This window comes from Choloepus didactylus, chromosome 1, assembly GCF_015220235.1.
Source record: "Choloepus didactylus isolate mChoDid1 chromosome 1, mChoDid1.pri, whole genome shotgun sequence".
NCBI classification, from domain to species: Eukaryota; Metazoa; Chordata; class Mammalia; order Pilosa; family Megalonychidae; genus Choloepus; species Choloepus didactylus.
Window position 1 is genome coordinate 190146976 of NC_051307.1, and position 18194 is coordinate 190165169.

Below are 18194 nucleotides of genomic sequence, written 5' to 3' on the forward strand. Positions count from 1 at the left end.
CATATATATGTGTGTGTTTACATATGTGTGTATGTTGATATATTTCTTATTGATTCAACCTAAGATGAGAAGACATTACTGGAAGAGTCTGTTTAGAAAGCGTAGGTCTGGCCTTTCCCAGAAGGGAGGGCGTCTTGTGGAAGATACTAGAGGGAGTCTATATTAAGGTTCTATATTAAGTCAAGATGCCCATTGGGTTCGCAGGACACCAGTGACCATGGGTGCTTAAATATAGATTGGGATGATGGATTTCATGCTTTCCTCTTTCAGAGTCATGTCTCCAACCTCGTTTGTGTACGGTGAGTCAGTGGCCGCGTCCAGCTTCATTCAGCTAGATGACTTGGAGTGCCATTTCCAGCCCCTCAACATCACTTTTCAGGTATCCACCACTGGAGACCTTCTCTATCACCAGAGCAGATGGAAGGGCCCATGGGGTGTGTTTCCTTACTAAAAAGGCAACTAAAGGGTGTTGTGGATCAAGGAACCAAAGGACCAGGCTCTTTCCAGGAGAAACCCTTCCCTGTGTGGTGCTCTGCTGTGTGGATGCCTCTGCTTTGCAAGGCTTTGAAGGAGAGCTGCACCATGGACACCAGCCTTCCCCAAGAAGGCCCAAACAGCTCCACAAGGACCTCCTTCTGATCTTTGTCATTCCTTATGTCATGGGCAGCCTCAGAGGAGGTTCTCCACACCAGCTCAGCCAGGAGCCCACTCCTCCCACAGAGGGCCAGCCTTTCAGGAGCGCAATTCTGCAAGAGCAAAGCACCCCCATGGAGGAAGTGTGCTGTTCTCTCATAGAGCAGCAGCTGGCAGATCCCCTCAGTGTGGGCTGTAGGCATCAGGGAGGATCCCATTCCTCCTCTAAAGGAAAAGGGGCAGATAGAACAGGCTTTGGAGTTTGTGGACCGTATGGTCTCTGCAGCAGCTTTTCAGCTATGCTATTGGACGGTGTAAGTAGCTATAGACAATATATACACAAAACTAATATGGACCCTGAATTTTGAATTTCATCTACTTTGCACATATCATGAAATATTATTCTTTTGACTTTTTTCTGATTATTTATAAATGTAAAACCCATTCTTAGCTCGTGAGCTGTACAAAACCAGGCAGTGGGCCTGACCCACAGGCCTTGGTTTGCTAACCGCTGCTCTCAGGCCGGTGCTATTCAAAGTGTCTTTGATTATAAACTAGCGAGATCTCAGCAGCATCTGGTCCAGTTCCCTCAACTGACAGACAGGGACATGGAAGCCCAGTGGAAATGGACATGCCAAAGGTCCCAGAGCTGTGAGGGGGGGAACCCTGGACCAGGACCCATCAGGCATTGCCTGACACCCCCGTGTAGCCCAACACCCTGCTGGGGGGAAGATGTGGGGCCTGGCCCGCCTGCCATGCTCCATGGTCTGCAGTCCCACAGCTCCCCAGTTCTAGCTGCCGGTGCTCTCCCTGCCTCCACTTCATCCATCCCCATGAAGAGGGGGGTTTCCTGGTCTGGCATTCACTGCTGCGGCCAAAAAATTATGACTTTCTTTCCCTGTGGCCACTCCTCAGTGGACCTAGGGGGTGACATATAATGATGGGGTGAGGGTCAAGAGAATGGGGTAGTAAAACATTCATGGGCTCTCACAAACAATGGTCGTCTTCTCTCCAGAGTGTTCTCCCAGGCAGGAGACCTCTGAAACCATGATAGATAACACATGTCCCCAGCTCAGAGCACATGCACCTCCCATCCAGCTAAGTCCCAGCTGTCACACCTGATTTACAGGAGAGACAGAGAAAGATGGGACTAGAGCTCACTTTTGTGACTGTGGAGTAATTGCCGTGAATAGGACCTCTGTGTTTCTGAATTGCTTTTCAGAGTTAGTTTATTTTGTTCCATTGCTTTTTGTGATCGAGTAGAAAGCAGATAAAGACCAGATGGATTTGTTTCATGTTGATTGCTTATGTTCTTACCCACCAATAATGTTTGAGGTGTCTCGCAGTAAAATATGTAGTCAAGAAAATTATTTTAAAGGGTTTGAATGACAGACCACAGAATGAAAAGGATGTGGGTATTGAAAGGAGCAGGCAAGAAGGAATAACAGTTACAAAAAAGATACAGAGATGAGTTACACAAAAGATACAGAGATGTTCTTTTCACTCTTTAAAAAGAAATCTGACAACATGTAGTTGAGTCATGTTTCTCTGAAGACATTTTTACAGGGAACTTAAAGTTTGATATTCCAAGCAAATAGCTTTCTTCATATCTGACCTGAAATAGGATATAGTCTAGAGTAGAGAATCTGGATCCAGGAAAATAAGTGATTGGCATGCTCCTTAGATAAACTTCTTGATTATCAATTACCCGAGGAAGAGCATAGCATTCACTTCAGGGTTAAGAGAGTTGGTTGGAGCTGAAAGATTGATGGCATGTGTTATTGATTAGGAGATTAGCAAAGTTGACAGTTTCCTTGACAGTTCTCTGATGACTCACTTTCTGGTATAATCATCATTATTAGGATCATCCTGCAGGAAGGTCACTGTCCAGGTTGGTGGTGATGACGATGGAGGTGGGAATGGGGGGCAGGGGTGGATAGGATGGAGTCAGGACTATGGATAAAACATTTCTATCTTTCCTTTTTCCGGCAACATCATTCCTGAAGAACAGGAGAATTTCCATATGAAGAGAGTTTTCTGTGTCTTGTAAAAGCCATTATTCAACAAGCAACATAATTTTTTAAAGAGTCCACTGCAAATGCAGATGGGAGAAACAGAAATGCCTGCTTTCTACATTTTGTCACAGTTTTCTTAGCAGATACACAGTAATTTGTCAGCCATTGATAAGGTGCTTTTTTTGCAATGAGTCAAGCACTTCCCAACCTGAAAAAATAATGAAGACAAATAATGCAGATGTTGCACATGAGCATTTGCAGAGAATCAAATGTTAAGAACTTTGTTGAAAATAAATAAATATGGTATACAAGCTCCCCATACCTCTGGCTCTAATGAGTGAACTAGTGCAAATCTAAATCATTTTCTTCTTTGCTTGCCCCCATTCATGCTTTAATTGGGATTTCCCAGACATGCCAAAGGTTCCTTTTCAGTTCCTTGCTCTCACATTTCACTTTGAATTAGTTATCTCAATTGTGGTTGGATACTCCTTCCTTTTCTTGTGTCTTAAGACTGTTGTTTTTGGTAAGTTTTGTTCTTTTTGAATCAAAACTTGGCAACATCTGCTCATCCACCCTATCATTTTTTGATGCAGAACCAATTATTTCCAAAAGTGAAGACATGGCTTTTGAGGGAAGAGCCAGCTGGAGCTAGCTACTCATCCATTCAGTCATGTGTGAAAACCTAGTTAGCATTTCCAGTCCCTCTCCTGGGTCTGCCCTTTGACCTCAACTTCAGAGATACCTTGAGTCCCTGAATTTTCTCTGTAGTCCCCATAGCTCTGAGCAGTTTCATTTCTTCCTCTCTGGTGCCAACCCATCCTTTTTTTTTTTTTTTAATCATCTTTATTGAGATAGCATTTATATACCTTAAATTTCAACCATATCCATAATCTAATTTTAGAACATTTTCGTCACCTCATAAAGAAATCCCATGCCCATTTATACTCACTCTCTGTGTTAGTTTTCTGTTGCCGTTGTAACAAATTACAAACTTAGTGGTTGAAACAACAAAAAATTATTTTCTTACAGTTCTGGAGGACAGAAGTCTAAAATGGGTCTCACTGGGCTAAAATCAGAGTGTCAGCAGGGCTTCGTTTCCTTCTGGAGGCTCTAGGGGAGAATCGGTTTCTTGCCTTTTCCACCTTCTAGAGACTTGCGCCCATCCTTCCGTCTTCAAAGCCAGCGATGGCCAGTCAAGTCTTTCTCGTGATGCCGTCTCTCTGGTTCTTTCTTGTTCTTCCCTCTTCCCCATTTAAGGACCCTTGTGATTATACTGGGCCCACCTGGATAATCTGCTTTAAGATTAGCTGATTATCAACCTTAATTCCATCTACAACCTTAACCTCCCTTGCCATGTAACAGCATGTTCACAAGTTCTAGGGATTTGGATGTGAACATCTTTGGGGATGGGAACGTTATTCTGCTTACCACCCTCCCCATCCCCCCAGTCCCCCAAAACCTAAGTAATCATTAATCTCCTTTCTGTCTCTATTAATCTATCCATCTCTTTTTTTTTTTTTTTAATTCTACTTTATATTCCATTTCTTCCTTGACATTCATGTTCAGCCTTTGCCCTATTTCCTTTCTCTTATGAGTTTCTTTGTGGTCACCATATTTTCCCTAACATCTCAGGAGGTGATTGACTTTTGGCAACAGGGAATAGAGAGGGCAGCAGGGGAATTAGAGGGGTGAAGTTTTATAGGGCCAAAGGCAGGGACAGAAAAGAGGTGCACAAATATCATCAAAAAAATTAGCAAGTGATTAGCTGCAAATTGCCCAGAAACCAGATCAGCTAGAGAATATAGTGAAAACAGCCCTTTCTGTAAATTAGATCACTTGGTTTGGGGACAACCCACTTGGTCTTTGTGGGATTCAGTTACCTGAAACTGTAAAAGGAAAGGGGTTGGGCCAGATCAGTGGTTCTCAAAGTGTGGTTCCTGGGCCGGCAGCATCGACATCCACTGGGAACTTGATAGAAATGCAAATTCTCTAGCCCTACTAAAGACCTACTGATTCAGACACTGGGTGTGAGTGCCCCCCTCCATGTGTGCTTTAACAAGCCCTGCAGGTGATTCTGATGTATGCTAACGTTTGAGAACCACTGAACTAGATTGTGTTTGAGTTCCCACCTCTCACCAAGTATAGTAGTGAATTTACTATGAGTGAATTTCTAGATAGGTGAAAAGAAACCTAATTTTTACTTGGACGAAGATAAGAATTTGCTAAAAGGGAATAAAGTAATTTGAAAGTTTGGGGTTTTAAAATTCATGTTAGAAGGATTTCTATTTTATTGAAATCACCCATCATTTGCTGTTTTACCTCAGTTCATGACCTTCTAGATCCAGAACCCCAGAGCCTCTATGTATCATTTCAAAGAATCTTAGAGTATATCTTGCATGACATAAAATGAATATCTGTTTTTTCCATTAAAATTTGCTTTGTGTGTTTCACACCCTCAGGTCTATAACACTGGGCCAAGCACCCTCCCTGGGTCGTCCATCAGCATCTCTTTCCCCAATCGACTGTCCTCTGGTGGTGCGGAGATGTTTCATGTCCAAGAGATGGTGGTGAGTTGTCTGTTTGTTTTCACTGTTACTTTCAGACTTGAACCGGACAGCTCACATTTTGTATCCCACTCCACTCCTAACCTCCTCCCTCTCCATTTTTCTCTGAAAACAAATCTGGAGAAGCTGGGCAACGTGCACCACTTGAACTCCTTTTGAGGAGGAGGAAGGGTTGATTGAGTCCAACTCCTAGAATACACTTTATTGGCTCTGGGGATCCCTAGAGACCGTCTGCAGGCTTGTGGATGTCTGCATGCATTTTTCTGAAAAGATCCATGGCATTCATAAGTATTCTCAAAGGGCCACTGATGCCTAAAGGATGAAGAATTGGTCCATAAGTCACAAGTGGAAGTTGAAACTCAAGTTTTTATGCAGAATATTCAACTCTACCTGATCCTGAGCCAGCTGAAGATGACTTTATCTCAAGGGAAGCTTAATAACTAGATTGATCATTCCTGGCGTCCTCAAAATGGTCACTTTTCTTGGCTTCCAGGACATCACATTCCACTGGTTTTCTCCTTTCTCACTGCTTTTCCTCATTTCCCTGACTTCTAAAGGGCCCAGGGCTCAGTCACGGAGCCTTCTTTTACCTGCACTCAATCTCAGAGGTCTCACCTGTACTCATGGCTTTGATTCCCACCTCAGCCGGCAACATCTCTGCTTATCTCTTGTCCAGACCTCTCCATGAATTCCAGACTCTTCTAGCCAACTACCAGAGGCCATCTCCATCTGGAAGTCCTAATAGGTTTTTCAGTCTTATCCAAAACTGAACTCCTGATAGTCCGCTTCCAAACTTGCTTCTCCTTCAACCTTCTCCATTTCAGCAAATGGCTTACAGTCAAAAATCCTGTCCAAAAAAAAAAAAAAAAAATCCCAACCAGGTGTCATCTTTGACTCTTCTCTTTAACCCACACATCAAAGCCAATCCATCAGCAAATCCTAACATCTTCACCTTTACAACCAGACCAGACCATTGCCACTTTTTACGTCTCCACTGCCTGCACCCTGGTCCAAGGTACCATCATCTATAACCCAGCTTATTACAGTAGCCACCTCAGTGATTTCCCTGCCCTGGCCCCCCATCATCTGTCTTTAACCCAGCAGCAGAGTGATTCTTCTAGCTCTTGGGAAGGACTGGTGCATGGAGCTCAGAAAAGACAATACCCAAGGAGTACACGTGCAGCCCATGTCTAGGGAACCCTGAAGTCATTGCTCTCTCAAAGGACATGTGAGGGAGAGATCCCAAAGGAGCAGCTCTCCATGGGTAGCTTGAAAATCACAGCCACAAAGCCTACAGCATGTGATACATTTGAGCCCAGAGTTAGAAGAGGATGCTGCCCCCAGTGTGGAGCTCAGAAAGCGATGATTTCTGGCATGGAAATCCTCTCTGTTCACGCTGGGCTGAAAACCTGAACCACATGAAATGTTAAACGAAGAACAGGTCACCCTTCCTGAGGTGCCACTCAGGCATTTGCATCCCTCAACAATATTCTGTTTGTGTTTCATGGTACACCCACATCTGTGAGCTCTGCTGGGACTGAAAAAGAAAAGCCCCAGAATTCTGCACGAACAGCGTACCATAGTTTGAACTTAGCATGAGGTTAGCACTTGCTCCTGTCTACCCTCTTAAACATTAATCATACTAATCACCCCCCCTTTCCCCCCAGCATCTAGGAATGTTCTCCTTATAGACCATGCTCTAAGAGTTGTTCACACAAACACTTACAGTGTTGCAAAGAGAATTTTTTCCCAATGGGCCAAATTATTTATTGACCAAAACAAGAAATATAAGCCACTCGGATTTTGAAGGTTTCTCAAAACCAAGAATACCCCTTTTCCTCTTTAATCATCAGGCCATTTAAAAGCCACTGTAAAGGACTTTGGAGCCCATTTATAAATAGCCATTTATAAATAGCTGGCTTACATGGAAGTTACTCAAAGGGACTCAAAGGGATTTTCTTGAAGATTTGCGGCATGCACATACTCAATTCAGAAGCCTGTGGCCACCACGCCCCCTCTGCCTTAAGGCCTAAGGGTTTGAGAGCAAGGGAATCCAGTGGGCTAAGCAGAGTTCCCAACCTCAGCCCTTCCCTTGCTCACTGGGTCAAGTGTGATGCATGAAGCTCATGAATTTCTCCATTTAGGCCTTCTATGACTTTGAATGGAGCCAGGCTTTCATTCTGGGGATTTGGGTGGCTTGGTGGAGTTGAATGCACTCCTGTTAGGAGAAACCAGCACTCATTCTCTCTGTAGTACACCAGAAGATGACCCTAAGGCCTGCTGGCATTCCCTCCCCACCCCACCCTCAGCCACCCCTGTTCCTGGCCTCAGGCTGCTGGACTGCAGGGTGCCAGCTGGACCTTTTAAAGCAACTGAAGCCCAGCGGCTGATTACCAGCACAGAGGATCCCATCTGTCAACCCTCAGATTGTTTCTCTCCATCAGTGCCCTTAGTGTCTGTACTGCCTCTGGTCATCATCCATACGGAGTGTTGGGGGTGAGTGTGTCAGACTGGTGGGCCCTGGACTGTCACCCTGCCAAATGGCCTTGAGTCTACTGGGCAGTTTTTCAGCTGTTGGTTCAGAATTCGTTCAGAAATCTCTGGGGCTGCTGCTGGAGGTTGCTGAGCAGGACCAAGGCCTCTAGGTTCTGCAGAAGAGTCTTTTGTGCTCTCCCAAGGAGTTTCTTAAGATCCAGCTGCCTGTGAGTGGAGAGCACCTTTACTTATATGGGGAAGATTTTTATGGGGAGCTTAATGAAGTGTAACCCCTTCATACTCCCAGCCTTGGTTCATGATCTTCCTTTCTCTGAAGCAAATGGCCCTGAGCCCCTCCACCCCGAGTGTGTTTTATTTAGAAACAGAGCCATAGCGATGGCCCAAGGAAAGACTATAAATTCCTACTGATTCTCACCTACTGGGTTTGCACGGAGCCCTGGGGAACATCCTGACTTCCCAAAGCAGAGCAGAAATGTGGGGCAAGCCACTGTGAACATATCTGTGTCCATCTTGCAGCCAAGATGGAATGACCATGAAAATAATAGACAAGGAGAGGGAAGAGTGACAGCCTTTTCTAGTCCATTTAAAATAATATCATTGCAAATAATAATCATTCCTGATTTATTCTGATACACTGGCTGAGCACACATCTTTCATGTACCAGGCTGTGCAAGAAAGAGTAAGTCACGCAGCTGCATCCACAAATTCTTAGCCTTGCCGGAAACACATCTATAAAATGCAGTGGCAGTACCACATAACAAATGCAATAACAAATGCATGCCCAGGCCCTGGGATGGTACAAATGTACAGATAATCAGCCTTCTCGGGGAAAGTAGAGGCATGGTGTGTGCAGAAAATGCTTCACAAAGCAGGCTCTTCAAGCATGGACCTAAAGGATGTAGAGGACGAGCTCACCAGAGGACAGGTGAGGAGGAGACCATTCCAGACAGGGGAAAGGTCTCTATGTGTGAGTGCTTCATAGGGAGGTATCTGCTGAGGTAGGGACTACTCCTGGTTCTCCATTTGCTCCACCTGGCCCTTAGACAAACAGACCAAGGTGACCGTTCTGTATGCCTCCTCCAGTGCGTACAGCAGACAGGTGTCTTCTCAGTGACGGAGTTCTAAACCACAGTCATCTCCTGTGGCAGCTGGTAAATGAATCACTCCTTCTGGGGACATCATTTTTGAGTGTCTGCAGCCCCACGCCTTTGTTTTTCCTAGCTGTTAGGAATGGGGAAAGCCAGGCCTACTGCTCACCAAGGCAATCTGAACACAGGTCATGGAACTTGCCAGCAAATGAGCCCCTCACCACTGCAGAGAGCAGTGGCTTCTGTGGTCCTGACAGCTGGTGGAGGTGAGCCCCTGGCCACGTGTTCCTTAGAGAAGGTTCCTGTTTGGAATGAGGATATATCTTTTCTCACGCAGCTAAAGGGGAACTGGCCTAAAAAACTTAACCACTTCCCTTGGTTGCCATCTTTCTGCAGAGATGAGCCATTTAGCAAAGTACTGAACTTTATTTTTATGGATTGTTTCAAGTTGTCTTTGTTCTGTTTCTTAAATTGTTCTTCTTTAGTGATTTAGGTATCTTGTATTCTGTATTTATTCTTCTAATAACTGCTAACATTTTTAACTATTTATATTTTTAATTGGATCAAAGCCTTGAGTTAATCAGTACATAAAATCTTCCCACAAACAAGACAAGAACCTTGGCTGCTTTCACTTTCATCTCTCCTGACTCCTAACTCTTATATTGAGATGTTCTGGGATTTTCAATACAGAATGTTATTTTTAAATGGAATTATAAATTTTACTGGCTTTTTGTCCTTTTGCACTATATTCTGGGAGAATCTCTCAGCTCGGATTTCTAACCCACCACTTCTCTGTATCAATTCTACTACATAGTTCATATATTAAGGTTTTTGTTTTTATGATCAAAATTTTAAATTTACAGATCTATAGTTTATTGTTTTGTAGAAATACTGCTTTTTTTATATATCTCTTTGAAGATTTCAATCTTGTGTATACTAAAATCTCTTTCTGTTTCTTTTATGATTGCACCCTCTGGTTTTAGTTCTTTTGATTGCAGTTGGTTCCTTTCTGTACCGGAGTTGATGCTTCTCATCTAGTGGGTTAATCATGGTGGTCAGCTCATCATCTCTCTGTTCTGTCTACTGGGCCTGCCTCTGGTGATTGGAGAGCGGGCAGCGCTGCCAGGAGGGGTTTGAAGTACTGTACACACAAGCTTTGGAGTCCGACAAACCTGGTTACAATCCTAGTTCTGTTTCTTACCAGCTATGTGATGTTGGGCAAATCTTTGACTCTTGGTTCCTCAACTTCAATCATGGTAACATATTAAAACATAAAAATCACCATTTTAACCATTTTTATGTGTACAATTCAGTAGAATTAATAACATTTACTATGTTGTGCTACCATCACCACCATTCATTACCATTAATGAATACCTCCCCATTCCTCCTGACCCCCAGCCCCTGGTAACCTTAACAGATTGGATTTTTTTTTATCCAGGCATAAGTTATTAGCAAGAGACACACCTTTAAAAAAATGACCCAGAATGTAAGATACAGAAGGCAAATGCCAACAAAATGGATGCAAGTATAGCAATATTAACAGCAAACAAAATAGAATTGAGAACAAAAAAATCTATTAATCAGGGTGATTAAAGATGCATTCTACCAAGAATTTGTAACCTAAGTGAATTTTTATGTACCCAACAACACAGCTTTAAACATATGAAGCAATATCTAATAGAAATACAGGGAGAAATTGATACATTCGAGTCGTTATAGGAACATTTAACACAGTTCTCTCAAAAATTGTCACACATTTAGGCATAAAATAATGAGTATATGAATAATGCCACTAGCAATTGTGATTTCTTGGATAGAGAGAGAGAGAACAAGCCAGAATGGATCAGGACATCTTGGTTTCAATAGTGCTCCCCGACTTGCCAGTTATGGAATCTTGAGGAACTTACCTAAATTCTCCAAACTTATTTTCCTCATCTGCAAAATAGGCTACCTCATACTGTGAGGATCGAGGAGCTGATGTATATGGAGAAATTAGCAGGTTCCTAGCACAAAAATAAGGGAAGGCACGTTCTTTCCAAACATACATGAACATTTTCCAAAGTGATCCGCATATTACACCACAAAAACAAGTCTAAATAGGATTTTAAAAGTTAAAGAAATACAAGCCCCATTATCTGACCACAATGCAATAAATTTGGAAGCTAACTACAAAAGATTTGCCAAACAAACAACCAAAAGCATATCCACTTGGGAATTTTAAATACCCCTTTATATAACTTTTGGGATGGAAAAGATATTAAAATTGAAGGGATAAACAATTTAGAAATGAAAGACAATGAAACCATGTTCACATCAAAACAAGTTGGATATAGCCAAAACCTACACAGAGGAAAATATTGCTACTTAGAGTAGAAAACAGGAAAGACTGAAAATAGTGACAACATAAAAACTAAAAAAGAGACAATAAAATTAACTCACTTCTAAAAAAATAAAAATGAAGGTACTGTTAAAGATACAGGCAGAAGTCATGAAAAAGAAAAAAGTAATAATGACAGAAACAAAAGTAGATCAGATCAATAAAACCAAAAGTTGGGGTTTTTTAATCCTATAAAATAGACAAACTTACAGCAAGCTTGATCAAGAAATTTTAAAAAGTGACAATGCCAAAAAAAAAAAAACTAGAAATGATAAAAGAACTATGCCCATATGAAGATTTTTAAACTATAGGATATTGCTTTTTCCAATTTTCTTCCCAAAAATATAAAAACCTAAAAAATCCAACTAGACCAATTACCTTAGAAAAAAAATTTTAAGTAACCAAAAACCTATACTTTCAAAAAAGCACCAGACCTGGATAGCTTTACAGGCAAGTTCTACCAATGTTTCAAAGATTTGGATAACTCCTATATTACCTAAGTTGCTCCAGAGTAGAAAAAGATGAACAACTCATTCTAAGAGGCCAGCATAATGTTGGCATAGAAACTAAGAATGGATAGTGGGCACACTCAAACAAAAAAAGGGAACTGTAAACCAAACTCACTTTGTAAACAAATACAAGTATTGTAAATAAATATTTGCAACTGATTTCTCTTAGGTAAATAATATATTCTGAGTAAAGTAGGATGTAATCCAGGAATGCTAAGTTTGTTCTCCATGAGGATATTGATGAATATAGTCATTTTATTAACATTAAGAGAAATAACCAGATGATATTCTTGATGAGGGCTAAAAAAGACAGAAATTAAATTCAACATCCCTTTATGATATTTTTTAATTCCCTCTAAAGAAGACATAGAAAGAAGCTTGTCAACCTGGCAAGATCATCTACTAGAACCTGCAGCAAACTTTACCCTAATGCTGAGACATTAGAAGCTGTCCCACCTAAGAGAAAAATAGGGCATGGGTCTGCCATATATTGTTCTTAATTTAGTAATGTTGAAAATCTCAACAATAAAAAGAAATGAATAACCTTCATTGTAAAGAAAGAAAATTTCCCCATTTCAAACAATGTTATTGTCTCCCTACAAAATTTACGAGAATGAACTGACTGAATGTGAGGCTTGGGAAGGAAGAAAGTTAGAGCTGGGATAACTTATAAACTACTGACCTTTGAATGTGTTCACCCGCCACACACAGCTCCATGGACTAAGGGTGGAAGCCTTCCCGGCCCAAAGTGTTTATGCACAGACTCTGGCAAATCACTGGCTGAACACTAAGCTACATTGACCAGAGAAACCCTAGGAAACCAGTAAAAATCAAAACAGTAAAATCAAAACAAAACAAAAACCTAAGCAGAGACACAAGAGACTAGCACACTGCTGGGGAAATAGATTCCACAGAATTAGTCCAGGTAAAATCAGCAAATTGCAGCAAGGGGGAGGGGGTAGAATCCAGAGTTTTATTTCATCTAAAATGTAAAAGGTACAATATATTATCTAAAATGTTCAATTTTCAATTTTAAAAATCATGAGAAATTGAAAGAAATAGCTGAGTGTGACACATGTACAGGAGGGAAAAAAAGCAATCAATACAAACCATCTCTGTGGAGCCCAGATGTTGAACTTATAAGACCAAAACTTCAAAGCAATTATTCTAAATATGTTTAAAGAACTAAAAGAAACTGTGTTTAAAGAATTAAAGGAAAGTATGTTAGCAATAACTCATCAAATAGAGGCTATCAATAAAGAGATGGAAATTGTTAAAAAAAGAACCAAATGAAAATTCTGGAGTTGAAAAGTAAAATAACTGACATTTTTAAAAAATTCACTAGAGGATTTCAACAGAAGATTTGAGCTGGCAGAAAAAAGTATCAGTGAACTTTGAAGATAGGTCTGACAAACAGAAAGAAAAAAAAAAAGAGTAGGAAAAAATGAGCAAAACCTCAGAGGAATACGGAATGCCATATAGTGTACCAACATATATATAATGAGAGTTCCAGAAAGAGAGAATATACTGAACTGGGCAGGTAAAAAAAATTGGTGAAATAGTAACCAAAAACAGTGGCGATATATAGACTTTTTTTTTAATTAGATTTATTCACACATCGTACAATCATCCAAAGTATATAATCAATTGTTCACATTACCATCATATAGTTGTTCATTCATCACCCTGATCTATTTTTTAAACATTTTCCTTGTACCAGAAAAAGTGAAAATAAGAATTAAAAAAAAGAGTAAAAAAAGGAACACCCAAATCATCCTCCCCCTCCCACCCCATTCTTCCTCTAGTCCTTTGTCCCCATTTATCTATCATCCATCCATACACTGGATAAAGGGAGTGTGATCCACAAGGTTTTCACAATCACACTGTCACCCCTTGTAAGCTACATTGTTATATAATCATCTTCAAGCTTCAAGGCTACTGCATTGGAGTTAGATAGTTTCAGCTATTTACTAGTAGTTATTCCAATACATTAAAACCTAAAAAGAGTTATCTATATTGTGTGTAAGATGTCCACCAGAGTGACCTCTCAGCTCCTTTTGGAATCTCTCAGCCACTGAAACTTTATTTCATTTCGTTTCACATCCCCCTTTTGGTCAGGGAGATATTCTCCATCCCATTATGCCAGGTCTAGATTCCTCCCCAGGAGTCATTTTCCCCATTTCCAGGGAGACTTACACCCCTGGGTGTCAGATCCCACGTAGGGGGGAGGGCAGTGATTTCACCTGCCGACTTGGCTTAGCTAGAGAGGGCCACATCTGAGCAACAAAGAGGGATTCAGGGGGAGACTCTTAGGCACTATAGCAGGCCTAGCCTCTCCTTTGCAGTAACAAGCTTCTTACAGGCAAGTCCCTTGACAGAGGGTTTGGTACATCAAACTACCAGTTCTCAATGTTTGTGAGAACATCAGCAACCACCCAGGTGAGGAATCCCAACACTTCTGCATTTTCCCCCAGCTCCTCCAGGGTGCTCTGCATATTTTTTATTTTTTAAAGTTAATTTCATCAAAAAATTAAAAAAAAAAAACAAAACAGACAATAGAAAAAAAGCATTTCAAACAAAACCAAAACAAAGGAATAAGAAAAAACAAATAACCTAAAATAACTATATTACTTCCAAGATGTTCCTACTCTACCCCAAGAAAATATAAAAACTATAACCCAGCAAAGGAATAAGAAAAACAGATAATTACATTTCTGTGAACTTGTTCCTACCATACCCACCAGAAGTTAACAAACTTTAGTCATTTCCTGAGCATTCCCAGAACGTTAAATTTACCCACAATAACTTATCTGTTCTTATTAGGTTATCGTTCCCCCTTCACTATTTGCTATCTATTGCTAAATCCCCTACATTCTACATTATAAACCATTTATTTTACATTTTTTAGTGTTCACATTAGTGGTAACATACAATATTTCTCTTTTTGTGCCTGGCTTATTTCACTCAGCATTAAGTCTTCCAGGTTCATCCATGTTGTCTTGTTTCATGACATTGTTCTTTCTTACTGCCATGTAGTATCCCATCGTGTATATATACCATATTTTGTTTATCCAGTCATCTGTTGAAGGACATTTGGGTTGTTTCCATCTCTTGGCAATTGTGAATATTGCTGCTATGAACAATGATGTGCAGATATCTGTTCATGTCACTGCTTTCAGATCTTCCGGGCATATACCGAGAAGTGCAATTGCTGGATCTAAGGGTAACTCTATATCTAGTTTTCTAAGGAACTGCCAGACTGTGTAGACTTTTCAGTAAACAATGTGGAAACAATTGACTATTCATTTGGGAAGAAATTACAGTAGACCTGTACTGCCCAGAAAAAAAAATTAGATGTATTAAAACGTTACATGTAAAAAAAGTATTAGCACAAAATATAGAATATTTTCATAATCTTTGGGTGGGAAAGTTCTTCTTCATAAACAAGTTATGAAATACAGAAACCACAGAGAAAAGATTGACGAATTTAAATCTATAAAAATGTTAAACCTTTGCATGGTCAAAAGACATCATAAACAAAGCTAAACGATATTTGGGAGAATATATTTGTAACTTAGTTAACAGACAAATAATATATATATATATATATAATCGCTTCTACAAAACAGTAAAGGAAGGCCAAAAATTATAAAACTGAGCAAAGGGATAAGAACAGGAAATTCACAAAAGGAGAAATTTGAATGGGAATTAAACCTATAGAAAGATGCCTAGCCTTGCCAGTGATCAAAGCAATGCAAATTTGAGGAAACTGTCTCAAAATACTAACATAAAGCCAGCAGAAATTTTCAGCCCTTTAATAGTAGATGGATTTTTGTGGTTTTCAGCACTTATGTAGGCTTTTCCTATTTTGGTGACGTAGAAAGTAACTTAATACTCCATTAGGATTCTGAGAGGGAGCTGTTAGATTCGAGCTAAAAAGTGGTAATGACAACAGCAACAGTAGTTAAAAAAATAATAATAGTAGTAGTAAAAATAATAGTAGTTAATTTTTATTAGGAACTTATTTCATGCCAGGTCCTGTACCAAATGCTTTGTCTGGACAAATTCATTTAATCCTCATAAAAGGTGAGGAAATGGAGGCACAAGAGTTAGGGAGAAGCCAAGGTGAGAGAGTGGATAACGGCCAGGTCAGTGTTCTCTCTTAACCACTAGGCTCTACAGCCCCCTGCAAGACCTCAAGCTATCATTTTGTCTGGTGGCGTAGCTGTTAGCATTACCTGGAAGTTAGAAATGCAGAAATGTAGAGTCTCAGGCTCCACCCATAGCTGCTGAATCAGAAACTGCGTTTTAGCAAGATCCCCAGGTGATTCATTTGCACACCAATATTTAGAAGCCCTGGTCTAGAGCATGTTATACAAATCTCCCTAAGCTTCCATTTCCTTTTCTTTAAAATGGTGGTAAGAATCATTACCTCACGAGGCTCTTATGGGGATTTTTGTATCCACACATTCATTCATTCAACAAATACTACTTTGTACCCACCATATGTCAAGCATTATGTTACTACAGGAACAAAACAGACCAAAAATTAATTTCCACCCCTCATGTGGTTTACATTCTGGAGGGGAGAGACAGACAATAAATAAATAAGTAAAACACATAATATGTTACATCACGGTAAATGCTATAGAGAAAAATAAAGGAGGCTCAGGGACAGGGAACGGGAAAGATTGCAATTTTAAATAGGGTGTTGAGGGAAAGTCTCACTGAGGAGAGGCCTGGAGACTGTGAGGCCCTGCGAAGGCACTGTGGTAGGAGCACACTGGCATGCTTAAGAAACAGCAAGGAGGCCAGTGTGTCTGGAAGAAATGAATGAGGGCTCATAGGAAGGGCATTGGGCTAGATCGATCATGTAGGGCAGGGACAGCAAACTATGGCCTGCAGGCAAACCCAGCCTATTTTTGTAAATAAAGTTTTATTGGAACAAAACCATACCCATTCATTTACATATTGTCTACAACAGCAGATTGGAGTAATTGTGACAGAGAATGAATGACCTGTGAAACCTAAAATATTTACTATCTGGCTCTTTACAAGAAAAGGGTGCCAACCCCTGGTGCCAGGCCTTATAGGCCGCCCTAAGGACTTTGGCTTTTCCCCAGAAGGGAAATCACTAGAGTGTTCTAAGCAGAGGAGTGATCTGATAGTACTGGGCTTAAGGGCTCTCTCTTTCTGGAGAGTTGGGAGATCGCTACAATAACCCAGGTGAAAGATGATGGACCACGGAGGTCATGGTGGAGGTGGTGGGAAATAGCGGGATTAAAAGGAGACAGTTTCATGGGGCACCTAACTCGGCCTATAGTCCGGAAGGGGGTTCCAGAAGGGTCTGTACTTCCTGCATCTCAGTGAGGTATGCTGATTCCTCTTTCAGATCTAGGAGGACCACGGAAACCTTGCAATGATCACAACTTCAGGGAATTGAATGGTCCCCAACCAGCTTTTGCTGCAAGCCCAAGAACCTGAACTAGAACTCAGAAAACCCAGCTTCTGGTGCCGGCTCTGCCCCTAATAGGCCAGGTGTACTTCCTAGGACCTCAGCCGCCCTCCTCAGCTGTGAAATGACAATCAAAAGCCGGCAAAGGCCTTCCCACCCCAATGTCCTGAGATTCCATATGTGGAAGTGTTTTATATACACAGATTCAGGGTGGAGGGACACACGCTGTCACTCAGGAGTTTGTAATATGATCTTTCCTTGTGAAGACCTTACCTGAGAATTCTCTTCCCCTTGGTTTTAGCCCGATTTGGTCTCTTTCCTTTGGAACTCCAGCTGGCCTGCAGCCCAGGAGTGGTGTGCAGGCGGTTCATCAGAAGTCTCAGTGGATGAGCTCCTTAACATTTACTCTGGGGGAGGGGGAGCTTCTGCCACAACGTGAATCACTTATTCACTGGCAAGGGCAGTTGACAGTGACACAGATTTTTAAAGCCAGCTGTTCGTTAAGCCACATTTTGCATGAGGAAAGCCCTGGGTTTTATGACCTGGTTATGCATGGAGAGTAATTGCAACAAGACTTCTCCCCAGCAGCAGGCTCACTGGAGGCCGAGACAACTTATATGCAAGCCAGGCCTGCAACTTTAAAGCAACCCAGCAAATAACCCAAAACAAAATTGAACAAATCATTTTTTTTTTTTTCAATCTCTACTACTCACCACCCTTGCAAATACATGCTTCTTTTTTTCCTGTTCTTCACCCTGTTTTTCCTGTTGAAATTTGAGGGCTTGCCCCATACCAAGTTTTCATCCTGGGTCAGAAGTTCTTGTTAACAAGGATTTAAGGCTGATAAACCCCTCTCCAGCTGGTGGAGGTGGATTTATAACCCTTGGTCCTAGGGTGGATTTGGGGGATCCAATCCGCTCTGCCTTTGGACAGAATGCAATCGAGATTTCTCCCCAATACTACATGACTGCATTTTTAGCAAGTTCCCTTGGGTAAGCCATTCTAATATCCCCTGAATCCCAATTTTTATGGCTGTCTTCAATTCTTCATGCTC

At 41.2% G+C, this 18194-nt stretch overlaps 1 protein-coding gene across 1 annotated transcript in view; it reads left to right on the forward strand.

The window, feature by feature from the left end:
• ITGA9 (integrin subunit alpha 9) overlaps positions 1-18194 on the forward strand; it is a 398613-nt gene that overhangs the window by 313930 nt on the left and 66489 nt on the right. Inside the window, exons 22-23 of the mRNA XM_037847329.1 lie at positions 271-379; positions 5108-5215. Of these exons, the coding sequence (XP_037703257.1) occupies positions 271-379; positions 5108-5215 (217 nt within the window). The remainder of the gene's footprint in view (positions 1-270; positions 380-5107; positions 5216-18194) is intronic.